The sequence below is a fragment of the Toxorhynchites rutilus genome, chromosome 3, assembly GCF_029784135.1.
Source record: "Toxorhynchites rutilus septentrionalis strain SRP chromosome 3, ASM2978413v1, whole genome shotgun sequence".
NCBI classification, from domain to species: domain Eukaryota; kingdom Metazoa; phylum Arthropoda; class Insecta; order Diptera; family Culicidae; genus Toxorhynchites; species Toxorhynchites rutilus.
Genome location: NC_073746.1, coordinates 129,750,719 through 129,772,805, shown reverse-complemented (window position 1 = coordinate 129,772,805; position 22,087 = coordinate 129,750,719). Strand labels below are relative to the sequence as shown.

At 38.4% G+C, this 22,087-nt stretch overlaps 1 protein-coding gene across 7 annotated transcripts in view; it reads left to right on the top strand.

The window, feature by feature from the left end:
• The first annotated feature begins 335 nt into the window (after positions 1-335).
• LOC129775065 (dual 3',5'-cyclic-AMP and -GMP phosphodiesterase 11-like) overlaps positions 336-22,087 on the top strand; it is a 375,931-nt gene continuing 354,179 nt past the window's right edge. For 2 of the 7 annotated variants that reach the window (XM_055779279.1, XM_055779278.1), the window contains exon 1: positions 336-1,741. Coding sequence is in view for 2 of the 7 variants with exons in the window: in XM_055779270.1 (XP_055635245.1) it covers positions 1,862-1,950 (89 nt within the window). In the remaining 5 variants the exon portion in view is untranslated. Of the gene's footprint in view, positions 1,746-1,846; positions 1,951-22,087 lie in introns of those variants that run through there. The other 5 variants (XM_055779270.1, XM_055779269.1, XM_055779280.1 and 2 more) reach the window with 4 other exon arrangements.

The window sequence follows — 22,087 nt, the reverse complement described above, 5'->3', positions numbered from 1 at the left end:
TGATACCTTTCTGTTAAACGTAGTCCTAAACTAAAACATGACGTTTTCTGATTTGGCAGTCTTACTGAAAGACGTAGTCCTACGTCAAAAATCATATGAGACCGGGTTGTATTTTTTGTGAAAATACGGTAGTGTAATTGTAAATACAAGTGTTGCAAAAGTGAAATCCAACCCTTTTTCGCACAGCCAATATCGAATACCTTTGCGAAATAAATAAACCGAACAAAACAAGCAAATTTAGCAGCACTGTCTCCGCCACCAAAAACCAAGCCCGAAAGGAGCATCCAACAATCAGTCGAAACTCAGTGCCGTATTTCCGAGTGGCGCAGAAGTTTGTTCGTTCGTTCGGTCGGTCGGTCCGTCGATTGGTTGCAAAAGGAAAGGAGAACAAAAACATATTCACCGCCGCTCAGCCTGAGAGCCCCAGACAAAACTTTGCCAGAAGCAGATACCGATCGCTGTGTCGCCAGTTCGGTCGTGTGCTGTGTTTCATTTTCGTTGGGTGAAATTGTTGTTATTGCTGCAATCATTATTATTGTTATTACTATATCGTTGCAACGCATCGCTGCTTCGAATAGCGTTGTGAATGTGTTTGATATCAACTTCATCAGAGCAACAGCGGCAACAACAGTGGAGTAAACGCGACTCCTTTTTATCCGCCGGCGGCTGGAGGAGAGTGTGACCTTTGTTGTGGGCTGACGCGGTTCGATACGCGCGGAGTGTATTAACTCGTTTGTTTTGAAACATTCTTACGCCTCGCGCCTCGCGGGTAGTGGTAAAATTCGATTCGGCGATTCAAACTCGCGACCTGTATTGCGTTGTGGAACAAGTTTGGCAGCCAACAACGTTGTCCGCACGCGTCCGACGGTTGAGGCGCAATCGAAGCGGGGTAGGGAACAAAGCCCAAAACGTGACCTCACGCGATGCTGTGGTTTGGGAGCAGCGAATGAGACGAGAAGTAATCATCTTGGCAGATCGTTTTTATTTCTGTACCGTTTTACTCCGAGTGCTGCTTCACCACTGTTGGCTTTACAGTTCGAGGTTGCAGTAAAATCTTTCTTTCTCTCGAAACAGCTGTAAAGAAGCATTGGTGGCGTTGGCTGCAAGATATATAGAAACGGGCAACTTCTTGTCGCGCAAGAAGGCCAAAGAAATTATAATATTGAAAGAAGAAATAAACAAATACACTGCTAGCCGGAAGCCGTCATTCTTGGGGGAATTCAGCCGATTTGAGTTTGTGAAAGTGTGTCGTCTGTGTCAGTGATGCGATGTTCATTTGTGGTTGGCTAAATAGTGGAAGAAATAGCTAAGAAAAGCAGAAATATATGTATAGGTTCATTAATTAGTGGCAAATTGAAGGAAGCCCAACAGGTTGCAACAGCAGTGGATCCTCCTAGCTACAAACGCTAAGTAGAGAGAGGAAGTTTCGGCTAATGAGTTTCTGCCGAATAACCTAGACATAGTGGCAAACGAATCGTCCGGGGACGACGTTTTCTTTACCTCCCCGCTGATGGCCGCGCTCGGGTAGAATGTGATGCGTCGCGACTTCAAACATAGCGCAAAATAAATTTTGACAACGGCGAGTCAAAACATTGCTTAACGGGCGCACGGCGCGCTTCAAGTGTGTTGTTTATTTGGCTGGAATCTGCGAGGAGCGCTCAAGCGGTTTGGTTTTCGCATTAGCCGACTGTTTATTACCTTCCGAATTGCACCCGTGAAGCGGCCGCGATTGTTCTGCACAGTAAGTGAGTACTTGATATAATTGGTCAAATACTGAGCTCAGTATTGAGTTGCATTGTTACAAGTGTGTTGTTGAGCCTGGCTCTTAAAATGCGGATAACGTGCGTGAAATGACATTGAAATGCCAACGAAATGCAAATTTCAACGATGCTCGGCAGAAAACCAGTTGCGAACCAACGATGATGTTAAGACCCAAACAGTTCGACCACTGTAGGCAAATTCGATATTTTAATACACAATGCACTTAGAGAAGAATTCAGAACGTTCGTTCGAATATTGATAGCATCGTCGATAGTCATTGATTGTTCAATTACAATATGCTGGCGGCGTTCTTACTTGATTAATTGATTTGAACTGTGATCGTTACACTCAATATTAAATATATTAAATAAATTATTATTCGTAATTGAAATTGGAAAGTCCTGTAAATCTTTGGTTCTTTACAAATTTGAACACTGAAGACAGAGAATCCTCACGGTAGTAACACTATTTTTTACAAACACCGAAATAATATCGAGAGTAACATAATGATGAAAAATTGAAATGAAAAATTAAGACCGTCAAGTAAATTTTCTTAAATGGTTATATTTTTTTAACGTCTTGAATTCCTAGATATGTTCGACTGCCCCATCCTGTTCATAGTCTCCAGCTTCGTTGCTCTTTTTCAACATTGGTAAACTCAAACTGCCAGCCGCCGATGGCTAGAAGTGAGTAGGAATTGGATGCATTGTGGAAAAAAATTATTACCAGGTTGCGAACCCTAGGAATTTACAAAAAAAATAAGTAAAAAATACTTTTTAAGTTAAACGGTTTCATCGCGATAAAACATAATAATGTACTAAAAGCTAGAAAACAATAATTAGTCTAGGGCATTGATAATACTAATATAACATTGTGGGACATATGATGAAGTCGCTAATTGTGGATAATGGAAATCCAACGTGTCTCACGATTTTATTTTAGTCTTATCAATGCCCTAGACTAATGAAGGAGATGTGTAATAACTGCTAAATGCTACTTGCCTAATTATTTTCTAGCTTTTAGTACATTATTATGTTTTATCACAATGAAACCGTTTAACTTGATTTTTATTTACTTATTTTATTTTATAGTTTTTAGTACATTATCTGTTTCATTACAATATTTCTCTACAATAAAACCATTGTACTGTATTCAAATAATTTCATTACATACCGATATTGAGTGGATTGCAGAAAATACACAGTGTGTTCTCCAAGTCAAGTTCATTCGTTTGATACACATATCTCAATCAACCGTTTTTTTTCTTGAGATGATATGGAATGGAATTTCAATATAAACAATTTTATAATGACAGCAGAGATAAAGGTGTTTTATAAATTCGGTCAGTTCCTATTGGTCAAATTTCTATTAATGTGGGACAACTCTACAGACATACAAACAGTTCAAGCTAAATAAAACCGTTTAATAAAGTAATTTGCTATTTTGTGATTGCGGCCATCTTGAATTTGGATTTTTCATGATCTACTGTGATCTACTATTTAAGCCCTTTCATTTGATACCCATAATAATAGGGTTTTGAGAAAATATGTAGTCCGCCATTTTGTAGTGGAAGCCATCTTGAATTTGCATTTTTCATAAATAACCGTGTTCTACTAGTCAAGCCCTTCCATTTGATACCCATATTAATGCAGTTTTGAGAAAATATATAGTCCGCCATTTTGTAGTGGCAGCCATCCTGGGTTTGTATTTTTTTTTTGTTAATAACTGTGTTCTACTAGTGAACCCTTTCATTTGGTACCCATATTAACGGGGTTATGACATAATATGTAATCCGCCATTTGGTTGTAGCAGCCATCTTGGATTTATATTTTTCACTAGCTGACCCGGCAAACTTCGTCCCGCCCAAAATTTGTTTTTGTTATCAATACCTTCAAACATTCACGTTTTTTACTAAGCGCAAGTTCATGGGTCAAACCGCAGAACTGTTCATTGATTGATTTTCTAATCGACCCCGTTGAATTTACCTTTTACTATAGAATTCCTAGTACTTCTACCAAAACTCATCATTATAATATCAGATTCTTTTCTGACACAATTCTCGTTCAAGATTTTCAACCATTTGCAAATAACATGTTTCTCCGTTACATGGAATAAATGTTTGATATAGAAAATATGATAGAATAAAGACAGCCCTAAATCGGACAATTCCTTCCTCGAGTTTTGCTCTTATCAACATATCCGGCAATCCATTTTTATTGGTATAGATAGAAGAAGATAAAGATATTTCGTTATGGACGTAATGGACTTACAACGTTTGTCACTATGTAATTGTAGGACATAAGGGAATTTAATTTTCCGAATTTTCCCTTTTTCCTTCAGATTTTTCCAAAAATTTTCAATTGTTATGTTTGGTTGGAATATTTTTGGTTGAAATATGTGTAACATTTTTGTGAGACCCCCTCTCCATTCCAGAGAAGGAAGAGGTCTCATACCATCATAGAAACATTTCTTATACCAAAAAACCCTCACATCCCGAATTGTGCTTGATTAGTTCTCGAGTTATGCAGAAGTTTGTATTTCATTAATATGGCAGTCCCCCTTAGAGAGGGGGGAGGAATGTATTCATCATAGAAACGTTTCGTGCCCCCTAAAACCTTCACATGCCAAATTTGGCTCCTTTTTCTTGATTAATTCTCGAGTTATGCAGAAATTTGTGTTTCATTTCCATGGCCCCCCTCCCTTCTTAGAAAGATGGGAGGAGTGTTGAACCACCTTAGAAATGTTTCTTGCCCCCTAGAACCTGCACATGACAAATTTGGTTCCGTTTGCTTGATTAGTTCTTGAATCATGCAGAAATGTATGCTTCATTTGTATGACAGTCCCCCACATTCCCTTAGAGAGAGGGGAGGAGTGTCTATTAACCATAGAAACATTTATTGCACCCCAAAACCTCCACATGCCTAGTTTCATTTGTTTGAAAGTTAGAAAGCATTGTTTTTAGGATACATACACAACCTAACAGTTCGGCTGAAAAGTTTATAAGGTAACACAGTAAAACTATTTTTTTTGCTAAATTCAATTTCATTATTCAACATAATTGCCTCCGAGGGCGATACAGCGATTATATCGATCTTGCAATTTGGATGTTTTCACGGAACTAGTGAATGCATATCGATTTTTCTTCATGAAAATCACATAAAATCAAGACGTTTGGGTTTGTTGAAAAGCCCCAAGTATCTAGTTGCTAATACTGCCATAAGGCGTTGAAATTATTTAAATATTTATGTTTTTTGATGATTTTCCTCAAAGAGAAATTATGATCATGGCTTGGCCACCTCTGATCATGGCTTGTCCGAAAAATGATCATGGTTTGTCCGGTTTTAGAAATCACAAAAAAATTAAAAACTTCGAATATTAAGGTAGATATTGCATTTCTCATTGCTTGATTTTACTGTCATTATATTGATCCATTCATAATTTAGGCTTTCTTCAGAAGATTACCTTTCCTTGGGCATTTTAAAAGTGTTCATCACAACACACTCAACAAAGAGAAAAGTGGATTTTATAATCCTTTAAAACATGTGAATCCGTAAAAATATACTATAAAACTACTGTAAATCATGTAAAGGACAATTTTATTTATATGTTTTGAAACATTTGAATACCTGATTTGACACAGGTGCGCTGAATTAGGGCATTCAAAAAAGTGGACAAACCATGAACATATTTTCGACTGGACAAACCAAAATCGTTTTTTTTCTCAAAAAAGGCCTCAGTTTCGGTAATCACTTCATCATTGGTCTTCAATTTCTTGTCAACGAGCTTTCTCTCAGGTCTGCGAACAGAAAATAGTCGCTGGGGGCCAGATTTGGGGATTACGGTGGATGCAGAAGCAATTCGAAGCCCAATTCATGCAATTTTGCAATTTTGTCATTTCTCCATTTATTTTCACAATAACAAAAGCTGCTCAACTCTCATGCTGTAACTTACGAACCAATCGGCCGATATCTGTCAAATTTTGACACGTATCAATTGAAAGATGGTGCTTTGTGATAGCCAAGTAGATTTTTGCAAGAGGCGCCATCTACACGTCAACCTTATGAAGTTCGCAGCCGAACTGAACTAGGGGTTCCCATGGAGCTTTCTTCAGTGCGTTCCGGTTCACTTAACAATCCAGCTAAATATGATAGAAGAACTGTATTATCCCTATAGTGTATGGTATCGCTGGAAACGGGACGGAATTCAGGAAGCAAAGAAGCGATATTACATTCGTACTTGCCTTAATAAGCACATTGGAAGACCCCTCACCAACTCCGAACACAGGAACGAAACGGCTGCGGTGGTTGTTAAAATCGACACAAGTAAAAAAGTTGGGATGCTCGACTGTGTCAGGTGGCTTGAGGGCTTCCATAGAGACGTTAGATGTGCGTTCCGTTACTAGATGAAATTGTGGACAGGACGAACGGCTCGAAGCATGACTCATTGCGATGGAGCTGTTACTGGGGTCCCTTCGCCAATTCGCGGATGTTTCGCTGGTAAAGGGTGTGTCACATCAAAAAGTTTTTCCTAACGTTTTTTGCATGTATTTTTCGTTTTTTGAATATGAAGGAGGAATTTGATTTTCGATTCATCCCCTTAAATGTCAGAATCCTTCTCACATGAAAAAAGTTAATTTATCCAGATTCTCCCAGGAGGTGATAGACGATCATATTTGATGAGAAAAAAATCCTTCTTCGCATATGTTCGAATTTAAGCAATGAAAGACTTATAGAACTTTGTTTTTTTTTTGTTTCGGATTCTGTTGCCTCAAACTTCCTCTACTTTAAAAACTACGAAGACGACTCTGTTGCTTTCGTTTGAAAGATGAGAAATTTTTTTACAGTATATAGTAGTGGAACATATTAATTTGAGGACTTTTATTACATTTTGGAAGTGAGAAACTTAAAAGTTAATATTTTTTAAAGTGTTATTATTAATTCTATCCTTAAAATTTATATTCAACTAGATTGTTTCTATCAATTAAATTAAAGTTCTCTAACCGCTCTACAATTGGTTCTGTGACACCCAACTTCTATCTTTCTTAATTTGGCTGCAATATCGATATAAACTATTCCTGGTGGAAATTCCAGCAAAATATTCCAAAATGACGATTTTTACCCCACTGTACATGCAATAGCCACTTAAATATCACCTTAACGTTGAAAGATTACATTTTTTCTTGAAATAAGACTTATTTGAAATATGAAAAAAAATGTTATTTTTATTCAAACTGCGTATAATCGAGTCCGACCTGTATTGGATCCTGCCAATATGTTGCGGTGAATTCTTCTCAATGAAGTCCTATTGCATGTGCGATGTTGCATCAATGAAAAAAAGTAGGATGACATCTGCCTTTAACCGAGAAAACTAGCGACATGGGTAAACAGCTGGAGGTTCACAGCTGGAGCGATATTGTTGTACTCCCAACGTAATATTATTATCGTCGAGCATATTAACAAGCAACCAGCAAAACCCAACCATATTGAGCAAGATAACAAATAAATTACGTAGGGCATCAATCATAATACGGTACATCTTGTCCCCTCTCGTCAGTGAACGGACCAGCGAGCCAATAAATCAGAGACAAGCTGCTTCGGACGTAAACAAACAATACTCCCTGGCTCTATACCAGTAACCTGATGAATTACCTTATCGCAAGCTTCGATTGTCAATCATCTGAGTGTTGGGTTCGATAGCGTTTCATGTCACCACCTACCAACTGCCCCCCCCCCCCTCATGGAACAATCTAACCTGTTATTCCAATTATCGTCAACGGATGGAAACAGCTCACGTTTTTGACTATTTTCCACCTGTTGTTATCTAGCAAAGTTTTATACTCAAAGTGTTGCTAATTACCTGCCAGAATGTTTTAACGGCACCGAAGCCGATATATATTGGTGTCAAACAACTCAAAGCCCAGAAACAAAAAGTAAACACGCGTGTGTTATAACAGAATATTAAATTCCTATATCTTGTGCGTTGAATTCGTAAACTGCGGAGCTGTTGGGTTATATTAGTAAATGTGTGTTCAAAAGCCGTATATCAGCGGCAAAGTGAGGGTGCGAAATCAATTTCAAGGCGATTAAACGATTTCGATGTGCCTTTCCTGTCGAACAAAAGTGGTGGATCGTATCAGTTTTCAGTGCTGCTCAGACTGTCCTATCAATACTCATCATCAGGAAATGAAGAAACGCCGTCTTACGGAGACATTTCTGTATTTCTTTTTTCTATTTCTATTTCTAGCCATCGACTGGATGGGATGAAATTTCCGAGCATTTCCATGCATCTGATGGGGATCATTACGCTCATTCCGAAAGTATCTTGCCATTCTTTGAGCGCGGTATCGTGCGTGGGTTCAAAGCGGCGAACATGCATTAAAACACCCGCTGAGAAAATAATTTTATTTTCTCCACTCACCGAACATTGTGTGCGAGTCGGGACGCGTAATTGATAAGTATCTCGGGCGGAATTATCTATTCTCGTGGCACGTGGCCATTGTATGATAGGAATCTGCGTCTCGGAGAGCAATGAAGCGCTCATCAAGTGCATTTTATTTGCACATCATTAGGCATGCACTGAAGAATGGTGTATGTGTGTGTGTGTGTGTGGGCGTTCAATGTGGGGGGACAAATTAGAGTTCTGTCTCTGGTGTCAAAGTCGAACGTTTAGTAGCAAAATCAGAAAAAATATGCTGTTTTATACGATAATCGCATGGGACCCATTTTTGGAGATCTAAAAAGGCTAGGAATAAGGAATACTCATCTCTGTGAACCGAGGGCTGGCGAGTAGTCATAAGAAAATCGAGACACTTCCAACGAACCGAACGATACTGCAACATTGAATACGTCTCAAACGACGGGGTGTCTATTGAAAACCAGTAATTGGAACTGGAGTGTGCGAACGGATCAATTCCTGCTATGAATGGCCCGTATCAGGCTCAATTGAGTGTAATAGATGCAGAAAATTTGAACTAGTGTCTGTCGCTCGCAATGATACGATTTTTGCATCATTTCATTTCGTATTTAGTGTTACCCTGTATCATAGTATCATTAATTTGACATAGAAATTGAGACATAATTTGAAAACAATTGTTCAAACATGTCGCTGAATCTTTTGTTTAAGCAATTTCCTATAGTACAAAATTGAGCCGGCTTCACATCAGAAAAAATGTGATGAAACTCGTATGTACAAACATGGGTTAAGATGAATAGGCAGTTTATTTAAAAATTTTACTATTGAATTTTATATTTATGATTATTGAACCTCTTTCTACTTGCTTTTCTGTAATATTCGTATTTCCGTAAGTAAGTTTTTGTCGAAAGGACATCGGCAACGTAACAAACAGACAAATATACAGCCATTTTATTTTTGAAAAAAAAAGGGGAAAATGATTTTTTGGACCATCCCAACATAGAAATGGGCACACCATTGAAAAAATAAGAAAATACGGGTCTAATATTTTGCGAAAAGGAACAAAACTACCACTTTTAACGAAAATCTGAGAACCACTATATCGGTTTGGCATGGAATGGCTGTATATCGACTGTGCAGCGATGAGAAATATGGGACAGGAATACTATTCCAAATATACGGCATAGATAACAGTAAATCTCGACGTTTCGTGCAATTTGAGGACCTTTCCCATAAATCTTTTTTTTTTCGAAAACCTCGATTTCACTTACTCCATCCTTGGGGGATTTTTCAATTTTCAAAACAACTCAAATTTTCAAAAAAAAATCATTTTCATTTATTTTTCATAACAAATGTCATTTATTTTTCACTAGCTGACCCGGAAAACTTCGTCCCGCTCAAAATTTATTTTTCGAAACCTTTCTCGTACCCGAAAACCCCAACATCCCAAATTTGGCTCCATTTGCTTTATTAGTTCTCGAGTTATGCAGAAATTTGTGTTCCATTTGTATGGCAGCCTTCCCTTAGAGAGAGGGGAAGAGTGTCGGGCCATCATAGAAACGTTTATCGTTCCTCTATATGCCAAGTTTGATTACATTTGCTTGATTGGCTCTCGAGTTATTCAGCGATTTGACTATAGACTGTAGACTTTTTTGACGTAGGACTACGTCTTTCATTTCTATACCGGGGTGTAAAATCAAAGTTTCGAAACCGAAAGCGTTACGCCGGAGACCGAGATTTTGAGCGTTAATAGCTTCGAACAACTGAACGAAATGGTATGATAAACACTTCATTCGAAAGATAAAATGTCTACGCGTTATATACTTGTTACTTTTTGATCCAAAAACTTGTTTCAATAGCCTTAAAATTGTTCTCGAAACAGGCTATTGAAATCACCAATCGGTATATAAGCGAGCGCCGCTCGGAAATCCACTCAGTTCTAATTGAACAGCGATTGGAGCAAGTTGTCGCTGTTGTGGTGAAGCTTTTCGTTTATCATGAAAGCGCGGATGAACGGTGTCACCAAGAGCCTGTTTGTGCACCTTAGGCCAGAAGGGAATCTATCAGGAGGAGAGTGATGCCACAAACGTTTCCCCGGGAAGACATCGCTACACACACACATACACGCGCGAAATTCTTTCCGTTTGGATGCCATTCAGCATCGAGAAAGTTCCGGAAAGATCTAATCATTTCTGGAAAATAATCTACCAGTTCCTCTGGGAATTTAAAAATACATTCATGTGAAAGAGTTTATTTCAATGTTTTCTAACCATATAACACAGCGATCAAATACATTTGATTTTGTAATTTTTCAACCAAGTGTAATTAGCAGGAAAGCTTCTGAAGATTATTCTTCCCCATCAGTAGGATATTTCCGTATCCAATATTGTATGCGCACGCAATCGATTATTGCTCAGTCGCCGAAAGTTTCGAGCTCAGAGAGTTCATTCCCCTCTAGTTTGCCTTCCAAATTGCCATCGTAAACCACACCTTATCTCGATTCAATCTCGCACAAAAAGCATACTTAAGCGATGTTCTGGTGGTGAGACGCATTCATTTTTCGTGAGGACATCGACAAGACAACATCGCTGCCTAACATGCTGGAGGTGGTGGACGGCGAAGGATTGACACATACACGCGCAGAATTCTTTCCGTTTGGATGCCATTCAGCATCGAGAAGTTCCGGAAAGATCTAATCATTGCTGGAAAATAATCTGCCAGTTCCTCTGGGAATTTAAAAATACATTCATGTGAAAGAGTTTATTATTTTAATGTTTTCTATCCATGTAACACTGTGACCAAATATTTTTCAATCAAGTGCTATTAACAGGTGGTTATTAGAGATGGGCAAAACAGTTCACTTTGATGAACGGTTCACTCACTAACCGTTCATCTAAGTGAATCAATTCTTTTGAACCGTTCTTTCGCTCTTTCGTTCAGCGATATTAAAAACAACATAGAATGTTGGCTGGAACCCAACATCAATAGACAGCTATTAATTGATATCGTTGGATTGGATAGTGTACGTATGGGATTTATATAATAAGTGAATCAGTTCTTTTGAACCGTTCTTTCGCTCTTTCGTTCAGCGATATTAAGAACAACATAGAATGTTGGCTGGAACCCAACATCAATAGACAGCTATTAATTGATATCGTTGGATTGGATAGTGTACGTATGGGATTTATATTTTTAAAATTTAGTTGGGAAAGATAAGCTGCTTCATTAGAAGTCGCAAACTGCATGTGAAAATATGTATATCGGTCGACAAAAGTTTATGTAATAATTTGATGTGCCAAAAATATGTGCCTTTTTTCATATTCTCTTTTTGGACAACACGCAGGTTCCATGTAAGATCATATTTCATAATGTTCATTCAGGGAAAAAACAGGAAGTGGGTTATATCTATGGTATAACCGCAAGGGTGACGTAGGACTATCGTTGATTTAGAGATCATTTGTTTGAAGTTGAATCTGAATTATTCTGAATGAATGAATATTTGGGGGACTTCGAAAACGAGAGCGTTACGTTGGAGGCACAAGGTTTTATGCATCCAATATTGGATACAGAAATATCCTACTGATGGGGAAGAATAATCTTCAGAAGCTATCCTGTTAATTGCAATTGATTGAAAAATCACAAAACCAAATGTATTTGGTCACAGTTTTACATGGATAGAAAACATTCAAATAAACTCTTTCACATGAATGTATTTTTAAATTCCCAGAGGAACTGGCAGATTATTTTCCGGATCTTTCTCGATGCTGAATGGCAATTCCGTGCGTGTATGTGTGTGTGTAGCGGCTGCTTCGATGGTCACCTTCTCTTCTCCTGAAGGATCGGCTTCTCTGTGCTCCCTCACAGTTTCAAACAAACTGCTTGCGTTTCAGGGCAGATCTCGATCCTTCGCCGTCCAGCACCCTCAGCAACGATGTTGTCTTGTCGATGTCCTCACGAAAAATGAATGCATCTCACCACCAGAATATCGCTTAAGTATGCTTGTTGTGCGTGATTGAATCGGGAGAAGGCGTGGTTTACGATGGCAATTTGGAAGGCAAACTAGAGGGGAATGAATTCTCTGAGCTCGGAACTTTCGGCGACTGAGCAATAATCGATTGCGGGCGCATACAATATTGGATACGGAAATATCCTACTGATGGGGAAGAATAATCTTCAGAAGCTATTCTGTTAATTGCGATTGATTGAAAAATCACAAAACCAAATGTATTTGGTCACAGTGTTACATGGATAGAAAACATTAAAATAAACTCTTCCACAATAATGTAATTTCAAATTCCCAGAGGATAGCCTATTTTGAAAGCAATTTGAAGACTATTGAAACAAGTTTTTGGATCAGAAAGTAACAAGTATAGAACGCGTAGACATTTTATCTTTCGAATGAAGTGTTTATCATACCATTTCGTTCAGTTGTTTAGGAGCTATTAACGCTCAAAATCTCGGTCTCCGGCGTAACGCTTTCGTTTTCGAAACTTTGATTTTACACCCCGGTATAGAAATGAAAGACGTAGTCCTACGTCAAAAATCAGCAGCGATTTTCACTAACAATCAGTCATACAAACAATCACGATAACACGTACACGCAATAGGCCAAACAATGAATTGAAAGCAACGAAAAAACTTTTTTCTCAACATGCCCTCACTATAAAATTTTATGTTTACCTTATCCATGAATCGCCCCAGCTTCCCCCAGATTTTTTCTGATAATCAGAAAGTATATGATATGCATATGAAGTTTTGCTTTTAAAACTACGAAAATGTAATTTAATTTTTAACCCAAAACTGAGAATACGTTAACAAAATAAACCCTGCGTTACATGCATTTTGCTCATTAATAACAAATCGTTTTATTTTCCTTACAAGCGTTTTCATTACATTTATCCATTCCGCCCAGCGCAAATCAGTTCAGCTGCACTCGTTCGTTCGCTAACAAATTGCCCGCAAACACTTCTTTCTCAAACAGTTCGTTCCAAAACAGTTCACTCTCAATCAGTTCACTCGCAAACAGTTCGTTCACAAACAGTTCACTCTCCAACAGTTCACTCTCAAACAGTTCACTCGCAAACCGTTCTTACGGAATCAGTTCGTTCACAAACCGTTCGCTCGCAATCAGTTCGTGGGGAGAACTATCGTTCTTTTTCAAAGAACGATCGCTCGTTCACTCTTTTAGGCGAACTAGTTCTTTCGTACCGTTCGTGAACGGTTTGCCCATCTCTAGTGGTTATCGAGTTAGTATTTACCACTGGAGGGCTTCCAGTATCGAGGAAAATGTGGAAATATCTAATCGTTGCTGGAAAATAATCTGCCAGTTCCCCTTGGAATTGAAAATTACATTCAAGCGAAAGAGTTTATTTTAATGTTTTCTATCCATAAAATATCCATATAATACATTTGGTTTTGTGATTTGTCAATCAAGTGCAGTTAGCAGGAAAGCTTCTGAAGATTATTCTTCAGAACAAGGTTTTTCGTATCCTATATTGGATGCATAAAACCTTGTGCCTCCAACGTAACGCTCTCGTTTTCGAAGTCCCCCAAATATTCATTTATTCATTCATTCAGAATGGATTTTAATTTAACTTCAAACAAATGATCTCTAAATCAACGATAGTCCTACGTCACCCTTGCGGTTATACCATAGATATAACCCACTTCCTGTTTTTTCCTTTAGGAACACATATAAACACGCCGCAATAGAAGTGAAGCACAAACACATGCGTTGTCCTTTATTTCACGTCGCCACATTAAAATGAACACTTTTGTTGCTGCTGCTACCGTTGATGCTGATGATATTACTGATGTAGCTGCTGTTTTGCTACTACAGTTGCCTCTGTTTCCACTAATTGCTCTGTTGAAGACTTATCCACTACGGGGCGGCTACTTTTATGTACTTCTGACTGGTGAATACATAGCTAAGGGGTGAGGCTTGCGATGCAGCTTTTGCTTCTCTTCAGGGACCAAACAGTACATGTGATGTAAGAATACACAAGTACTCTTTAACTACAGAGTAAAACCCAACGCTTTGTACCATTATCGAGTTGCAACTTGGATTTGAAGTTACGAACAAAATCGCACCGCTATTTGATGTTGAATGCTCGCTTGAAGGACACTACTATGTATTGGAATATGAAAATCCTCTGCTTTTACGCTCTGGTTCCCATCGGGCGAGGCTCAAATTGTATTTATGTAATTGGCGTAGACCTACGTTTTTCAGGAAGGGTGCCAAATCAGAAAACAGGTCACGTTTATATGAAATAAAGTAAACGTTAATAACTATTTTCATTGTGAACGAATTTCTGCACACCAATCGAATCGGAAATTCTCTAGGATTTGTTTGGTATGCTATACATTACAATTCACTAATCACTAAACGGTTTAAATTCATGAAAACTGGAGAAACCTCCTTTTTTCCCATACATTTGTTCTGCCGATTTGTGTGCTAACCATACCCGCATTTCGAATGCTTATAACTCAAACATTTCTTAACAGATCGGAAAGATGTTTGCATCAATTGATAGGAAATATTTCTACGCGTCTATCAAAATTAATAAATTATTATTTTTCGTGAGATGAACAATTGAATAATTGTAAAATGTCAGGCGTTATCTAAACCCCCTAACTGCCAAGTTTTGATTAGCCCGATTTACGATTCCCCCAACACAAACTTCAAAATCGATGTAACTGTGGAAATCTGCTCTGCAAATATACATGCAAGTCAGGGGTATTTTTGTTCGCACCGAGCTGTGTTTCCCTAACATGGACTTCAAAATCATTCAGCCTGGGGGAATCCGCTTTGTCAAAACATGCAATTGGGGGTATTTTTTCCCCACTGAGCTGTGTTTCCCTAACACGGGCTTAAAAATTAATGCGTCTGGGGGAATCCACTTTGCAAATACATGCAAGTCGGGGGTATTTTTTGGTGTTGAGTACTTTTGTACTCGCTTGTCGTTATGCAGACCGGAATATGTTTCCCTAAAACGAACTTTTAAACTGAGAAGCCTGGGAAAATCGTCTTTTCAGAAACTAAAGGTATATGAATTTTCGCGGTTCAAGAACAATACGTAAACATGAGATGTGCAATAATTTCAGAGAGAAATGTAAAATACAATGATAGTTTGACAATTCTTCCGTTCACATATTTTGGTAGTCATAGGCATCGTATCAAACGTAAAAGGACGTTCACCAAATTTATTTGTAACGAAGAACATAATCTATTACAAAAATTTCGATACATTCTAAAATAATATTCGAAGTGGTAAACAAGTGGATTGCATAATATTTAAACTAGTTTCGAGAAAAAGCGTTTGAAGTTCATTGTAATGGCCGTTCCAGGTATGATACCGCATCACTAAAATGGCTCTAACTCGGTAAATAAAAGGATTTTCGATAAGTCCTTTCTAGGGTATATTCTTGAATGCCTAAACTACAGAAATATGAAGGAAAAAAATGATTTTTTTTCAAATTCCTAGACTAGAATACGAATACAAATTTCTAGACTAGAAGACCATTTAGAGACTAGGGGATTGTAATATACATCACAATTTGTATGTTTTTTCCGACTTCGAAGAGATCTGTAGCGAAATCATCCTTGTCAGTTGGTTGTTCTTGTTCTGCTCACGAGGAGTAGTAGCTTGTGTGCATTCTGATGGATAGTGTATCGATTGATTGAGAGACTCACAGATACATATACAGGTTGGACTCGATTATGTATGTGATCCGAGTATATACAATTTTAGACTCCATTATATACAGTTCAAAAACATTATTTAAAAAAATTTCAAATATGACTTATTTCAAAGGAAAATGAAATATTTCAAAGTTAAAGTGAAATATTTCATAATTTTTCAATTTATTGGCTATTATGAGTACAGTGGAGTAAAAATCGTGATTTTTGTAGATTCTAGTTGAAGATTCACCGGGAATCAAGGATGGATATTAAACGATCATGATGCGATTCGTGATTAATCGCAAACTGCACAGATTGCGATCTGTACAATTTGCAATCGACGATTAATCCTCTCCCTTCCCAACACAATAAAGCTCTCTTGGTTACTCTGAGTTTATCAATACATCGCTTCACGGGATCTAGATAGGATAATCGAAAGACTCTTTCCACTCGGTTTGTGTGCAAATCGCAGCAGTAATTTGCTCCACAAAGGCAAGTGTTTATACGATTTGCAATCTCTCGCCTCTCCGCTCGGTTTAGTTTGCCACGACCCGAATATTAAAATTGACTCTCCGAGTGCGTCTTTGCAGGCGAGACGGAAGACGGGGTGAAACAGAACCGACATTCGTCATCAGCCACTCGTAGTGATCCCCGATTTTTGAAATTAATCGTTCATCAGCTAATCGAATACTTTTCAGCATTTTGTCATTCGATACGATTGATCGCTCCAAATAATCGATTAATCGATTGATCGTCACACTGAGAAAAATAATAAGTTAGACTAATATTTCTCATTTACTAGAAAGCCATCTGGAATCAAAAAAGTGTTCATCCCGCCTGAAAATAAATTATTATCTTTCACGCTCCCCTAGACTCGTAAACGAAGCTCAATCGCGTTGACAACATTTAGGGGAGCGTCAAAGATAATGATTGATTTTCAAGATAAAACTGCAGAGGCCGTATGTTTTTTTCTTCTCTGGGTTTGGATCGATTAATCGACGTAAATTATTCGTTCGCATCGATTATTGGTTGTGCGGTATTCGTTCGATTAATAACCGATTTCTGTAGGAAGTATTCGATCAATCGATTAATCGAACAATTATCGGGGATCACTAGCCACTTGTTCCGGCAATTCAAAATCAGAGCGAAGTAATGCTCAGATCATAGATGATCGTCAGTAGTAAACAGTCCGAACAATGTCTCATCCCCAGCTTCGCCAACAGAGATCAATCGTTTGTAGCGTGCACTCACGATAAACCACGAATCGAATGAGAAATGCTTTGGGTGTGCAAACAGTAATGATTCCACTTTCATATACACTGAAGTTGCTTTTTACGCGGTTTTATTTTGCACGGTTTTTGGAATTTACGCGGTTTATTTTCACGCGAATTTCGAAATTCCACCACCAGCTTGAGTTTTCCGATGTTTTTCACTATACATTGCGACGGCAGATGCAAATTTAATATCTTGTGAGCAATCGATCAGAGTTTGGTTGACATTACTTGATGGGAAATGTGCGAAAACGATCATTTTCTACACGCTGTTCCGTGAAATTGTTGATTTTCGGGCGAGGGGTGAGGGAGGGAGATGGAAGAAATGAGCGCCATGTGGCAGCCATTTGTGGCTTCCTTCCACCTTCACCATGAAGAAAATCAGAAAATCGAAAAGAAAGTGTTCCTCTGTATGCTGGCGTTCAATTTTGATTACAAATAAATAACCCACTCGCCCACTTCAGCCCACTTTGCCATGGCTTCGAGTCTAATGGTAAAACGTGTTTTGGGGCTGACTGTTGTTCGCTCGTTTCCAAGCTGTTGCCTAATGTCTCATTCGGGTATCGAGCAAAATCGTGGCCAGAAATATTAAATAATCGTTAAAAAATAATAAAACTTTTTTTTCCTCAGCTTGCATCAGTATCTCTTCCGACTTTCGCATGAATGTAGTGCCCCTCAATGTCACAGGTGCTTCTGATAAATAACAAAATAATGATTGAATGGCGAATTCCCCGGTGAACGAACGACAGTTGCGATATGCTTCTTCGATTTTTATTTGGTTTTACCAACGATTGGGGGAGCCAAGTTGAACTTAGCCGTGATAAATATTCATCGATGCTATGAGTGATAACAATTTATACATATTTTGGTGCTCTGATGGAGCTACGAATGGGCTGAGAATGGCGTCTTCCCAACGTATGGCGCCGAAACCTGTTTCAATATTCTGGCGGAATCTCCAAACCGGAATTCGACATCAATCCGAGAACAGAAGATTTGTGCCCTAACCCCATTCGTGGGATTAGTAAATTTTGAGACTCATCGTGCATTAAGTAGAAAGAAATAAACCGGACCTTGGGGCGAAACTGGTCGCACTCCACCTTCAGGAGGTCGCCCTTCGCACCAGATGAATTGCCTCTTGTTGTGGGTACATTCACGTAAGCTTCAAAAGATAAGTCTCTACCGGTTTTTGTTTCTCATCGGTTCCACCAAGCCGTCGAACCATATACTTACTCTTTGAAGGAATTATTACCCCGTCAGCTGTTCGGCGGCGTTTCGCGGCAATGGAACTGTTTCTTTCTCGATTATGCAATGTGGATGGAAGATTGGACTAGCATACACATTCACCAATCAGCGATGGCGGTAGCGGCAACCTCTTACCGAAACAAGAAATATCTTAACCTAACTCAAGGTTCCCGCAGATGTGCTTGCCACAAATAGATTGCATTATAATTTCGGCCCACTCTCTTGTTAGAGCACTGTTCAAAACAATATTCCAGGCATGGGCAAAAACAGAAAACAGGAAAGAAGAGTGTTGTTTAGCAAATTAAAAACTAGTTTCTGATGTTGGTGTTATCGTTGAATTTGGCGTGTTCTTGGATCGAAATTTTGATCTGTGTTTTTTTTTGCTGAAGGTTGTGAACAAATGTTTTCTATTTTTATCGTTATCCAGAACTGAACAAACCAGAACACATTTAGTAGTGCCCATATTTTTATCCAAGGTGAGACTAAATTAGATTGAGGAATGTTGAACCAGAATATATTAAACAGGATTTTTCTAAATTTATAAAGATGTGACGATAGATTCTGAGGAAGCTTGTTTGATTTAAGCGTATCGCCAAGCATGGGGACATTGGGACAAAAATTAAAAAAAAGTTTAGTGTGTCGGGTGCGATTTCAATATGAAGATTGCGCTGGCCAATCCAATAGGATCATTGTGGTGTATGAAGATTCATGAAATTGACATGTTCTGTAAGGCATAATAGCGCATCACGGCATGATAAATATTCACATAGTTGTTAATAGTAATCGCTTCCATGCCATTCTGTTTGTTTTGGTACTTCGTTGATGGAAACCAGTATTCACTGGTGTCCACACAAATAGAAATCTTAAATCTATATCTTAAATATATATATATATATATATATATATATATATATATATATATATATATATATATATATATATATATATATATATATATATATTCTGTCTGCCTGATTCTTATGGACTCGGAAACTACTGAACCGATCGACATGAAAATTAATATGTAGGGGTTTTTGGAGCCGGGGAAGGTTTTCATGATAGTTTGCGACCCAGGCTGCCATACAAATGAAACACAAATTTCTACATTACTCGAGAATCAATCAAGCAAATGAAACCAAATTAGGCATCTGGAGGTTTTAGGGTGCAATAAATGATTCTATGGTAGTTAGATACTCTTCCCCCCTTCCCCACAATTTTCTGCTTGGCTCTAAAACTAATCAAGAAAATACCAAATTTGGCATGTGAGGGTTTTAGGGGACACAAAACGTTTCTAAGGCGAATAGACACTTCTCCCGTCTTTCTGAAGAGGGGAGGGGGGCTGCCATACAAATGAAGCATACATTTCCGCATAATTCAAGAACTAATCAAGCATACGGAACTAAATTTGGCATGTGGAGGTTTTAGGATGCAATAAATGTTTCTATGGTGGTTCGACACTCCTCCCACTCTCTTAGGGTGGGCTGTCATACAAATGAAAAACAAATTTCGGCATTATTCGAAAACTAATCAAGCAAATGGAGCCAAATTTGGCATGTGAAGCTTTTAGGGGGCACGAAACGTCTCTATGGTGAATGGACACTCCTCCCGCCTCTCTAAGGGGTGAAGAGGGGAGGGGTAGGTCTTTATTCTACCATATTTTCTGTATCAAACATTTATCCCATGTAACGGAGAAACATGTTATTTGCAAGTGGTTGAAAATCTTGAACGAGAATTGTGTCCGAAAATATTCTGATATTAGAATAATGAGTTTTGGTAGAAGTATTAGAAATTTTATAGTAAAAGGTTAATTCAATGGGGTCGATTAGAAGATCAATCAATGAACGGTTCTACGATTGACCTCATGAACTTGCGCTTAGTAAGAAAACGTGAATGTTTGAAGGTTTTGATAACAAAAAATAAATTTTGGGTGGGACGAAGTTTGCCGGGTCGGCTAGCAAAAAATAATAATTTCGACTCAATCGACCAAAATACCATGCGCCATTTTTTTGCAAACACGTTCGGTACTTTTAGACAAATCCATTTATTGCAAAGTTATGTTGTTTTTGGAAGCATCCTTGTTACCCTGAAGATTAGTTTTGCCTCAACAAAATAATCTTTTGACGTAGGACTACGTCTAACCGGAAGACATAGGGGGTAAAATGAAAATCTAGGCACTGAACAAGTAGGAAAAATGAAAGATTTTGAACGCTTATAACTGGAGCATTGCGTCAATTGATAGGAAATATTTCTACGCATCTATCACAATGAATGACATTTTATTTTTCTGAAGATAACCAATAGAATAATTGTGAAATGTCAAGCATTATCCAAACGCGCTATGTATCTCGTTTTGATTGGCCCAATTTGTGCTCCTCAAAGCAACATCGAAATACAATTTCAATACATAAATACCACTGCGAAGACATTCGTAGCAAGTCACCACACATTCTTCCAAAGCAAATGAGAAAGAAAGAGAACGGAAAAATTATGTCGTTAGCCACACCTCATGTATTTCTCGAGTCAGCCAGCCTAAAAATTTCCGCTCCACTCCGAAGGCGATTCAGCTAGCTGAAAAGCTTAAAGCCTCTATAATTCATCACGTTCCTTCGTTCGAAAGAGATCATTCTCGTCAAAACTTTACACCAGTGTGGTTGAATCGCATCATATTGCATCGCATACTCTATCCAAAAGAAACAAGCAAATGAAGACACTATATAAATATTTGGGTCACTCTAGCCATCTCAGTCGCATCGAATAGTTGGACGAGGAGGATCGTTTGCTACCGCTTACGAGAGAGTTTACAATTGAGGTTTTTTTTAATATTAAATGCTATAAAAAGCCTTCAGTATTAATTTCCAGATGAGTAGATACAAGGAAAAAATGTTCTTCCATTGTACAGGGTTTCCAACTTTAAATTCCGAAAGTAAATTGAAATGAAACACACTTAGGATTCGAATTTCGATGAAGCTTTTATTTCAAATTAAAGTTTGGTTTATGCCATTATGTGTGAAATACAACATCATTCAAATGTCCACCTAGGGCTTGCTCGCACACCTTGATCCGGAACAGGTAATTTTCGATGACTTTTCGGCACATATGGGGCGGTATCCCGGCCATAACTTCACGAATGTTGTCTTTCAAATGTTCAAGAGTTTGCGAAGAGTTGACATAGACACGGTCTTTCGCATAACCCCACAAAAAAAGTCTAGCGGGTTCAAATCGCATGATCTGGACGGCCAATTGACATCACCAAAACGCGAAATTATGCGTCCCTCAAATTTCGTTCGCAATATGGCCATATTCGGTCGTGTTGTGTGGCACGTGGCGCCGTCCTGCTGAAACCACATGTCATCCGTATCCATATCTTCAATTTGTGGCAAAAAAAAATCGGTTAACATGCGGCCATAGCGCTCACCATTCACAGTTACCGTCTCGCCGTCCTCATTTTCAAAGAAATACGGCCTGATGACTCCACCAGACCATAATGCGCACCAAACAGTGACTTTTGGCGGATGCAATGGCCTCTCAACAATCACGTGTGGATTTTGTGAGCCATTATTACCAAAGAAATACACAATACACAAATTATGCTATACAGCACTTCTCGCGGAACGGCTACTGAAAATCCGAAATCGATGGAACGAATGTGAATGTGGAATGATTTTTGCCCTTCAGTTTTCGATCGAAGAACACAGCTCTCATCGTTGGAAGATATCTTCTC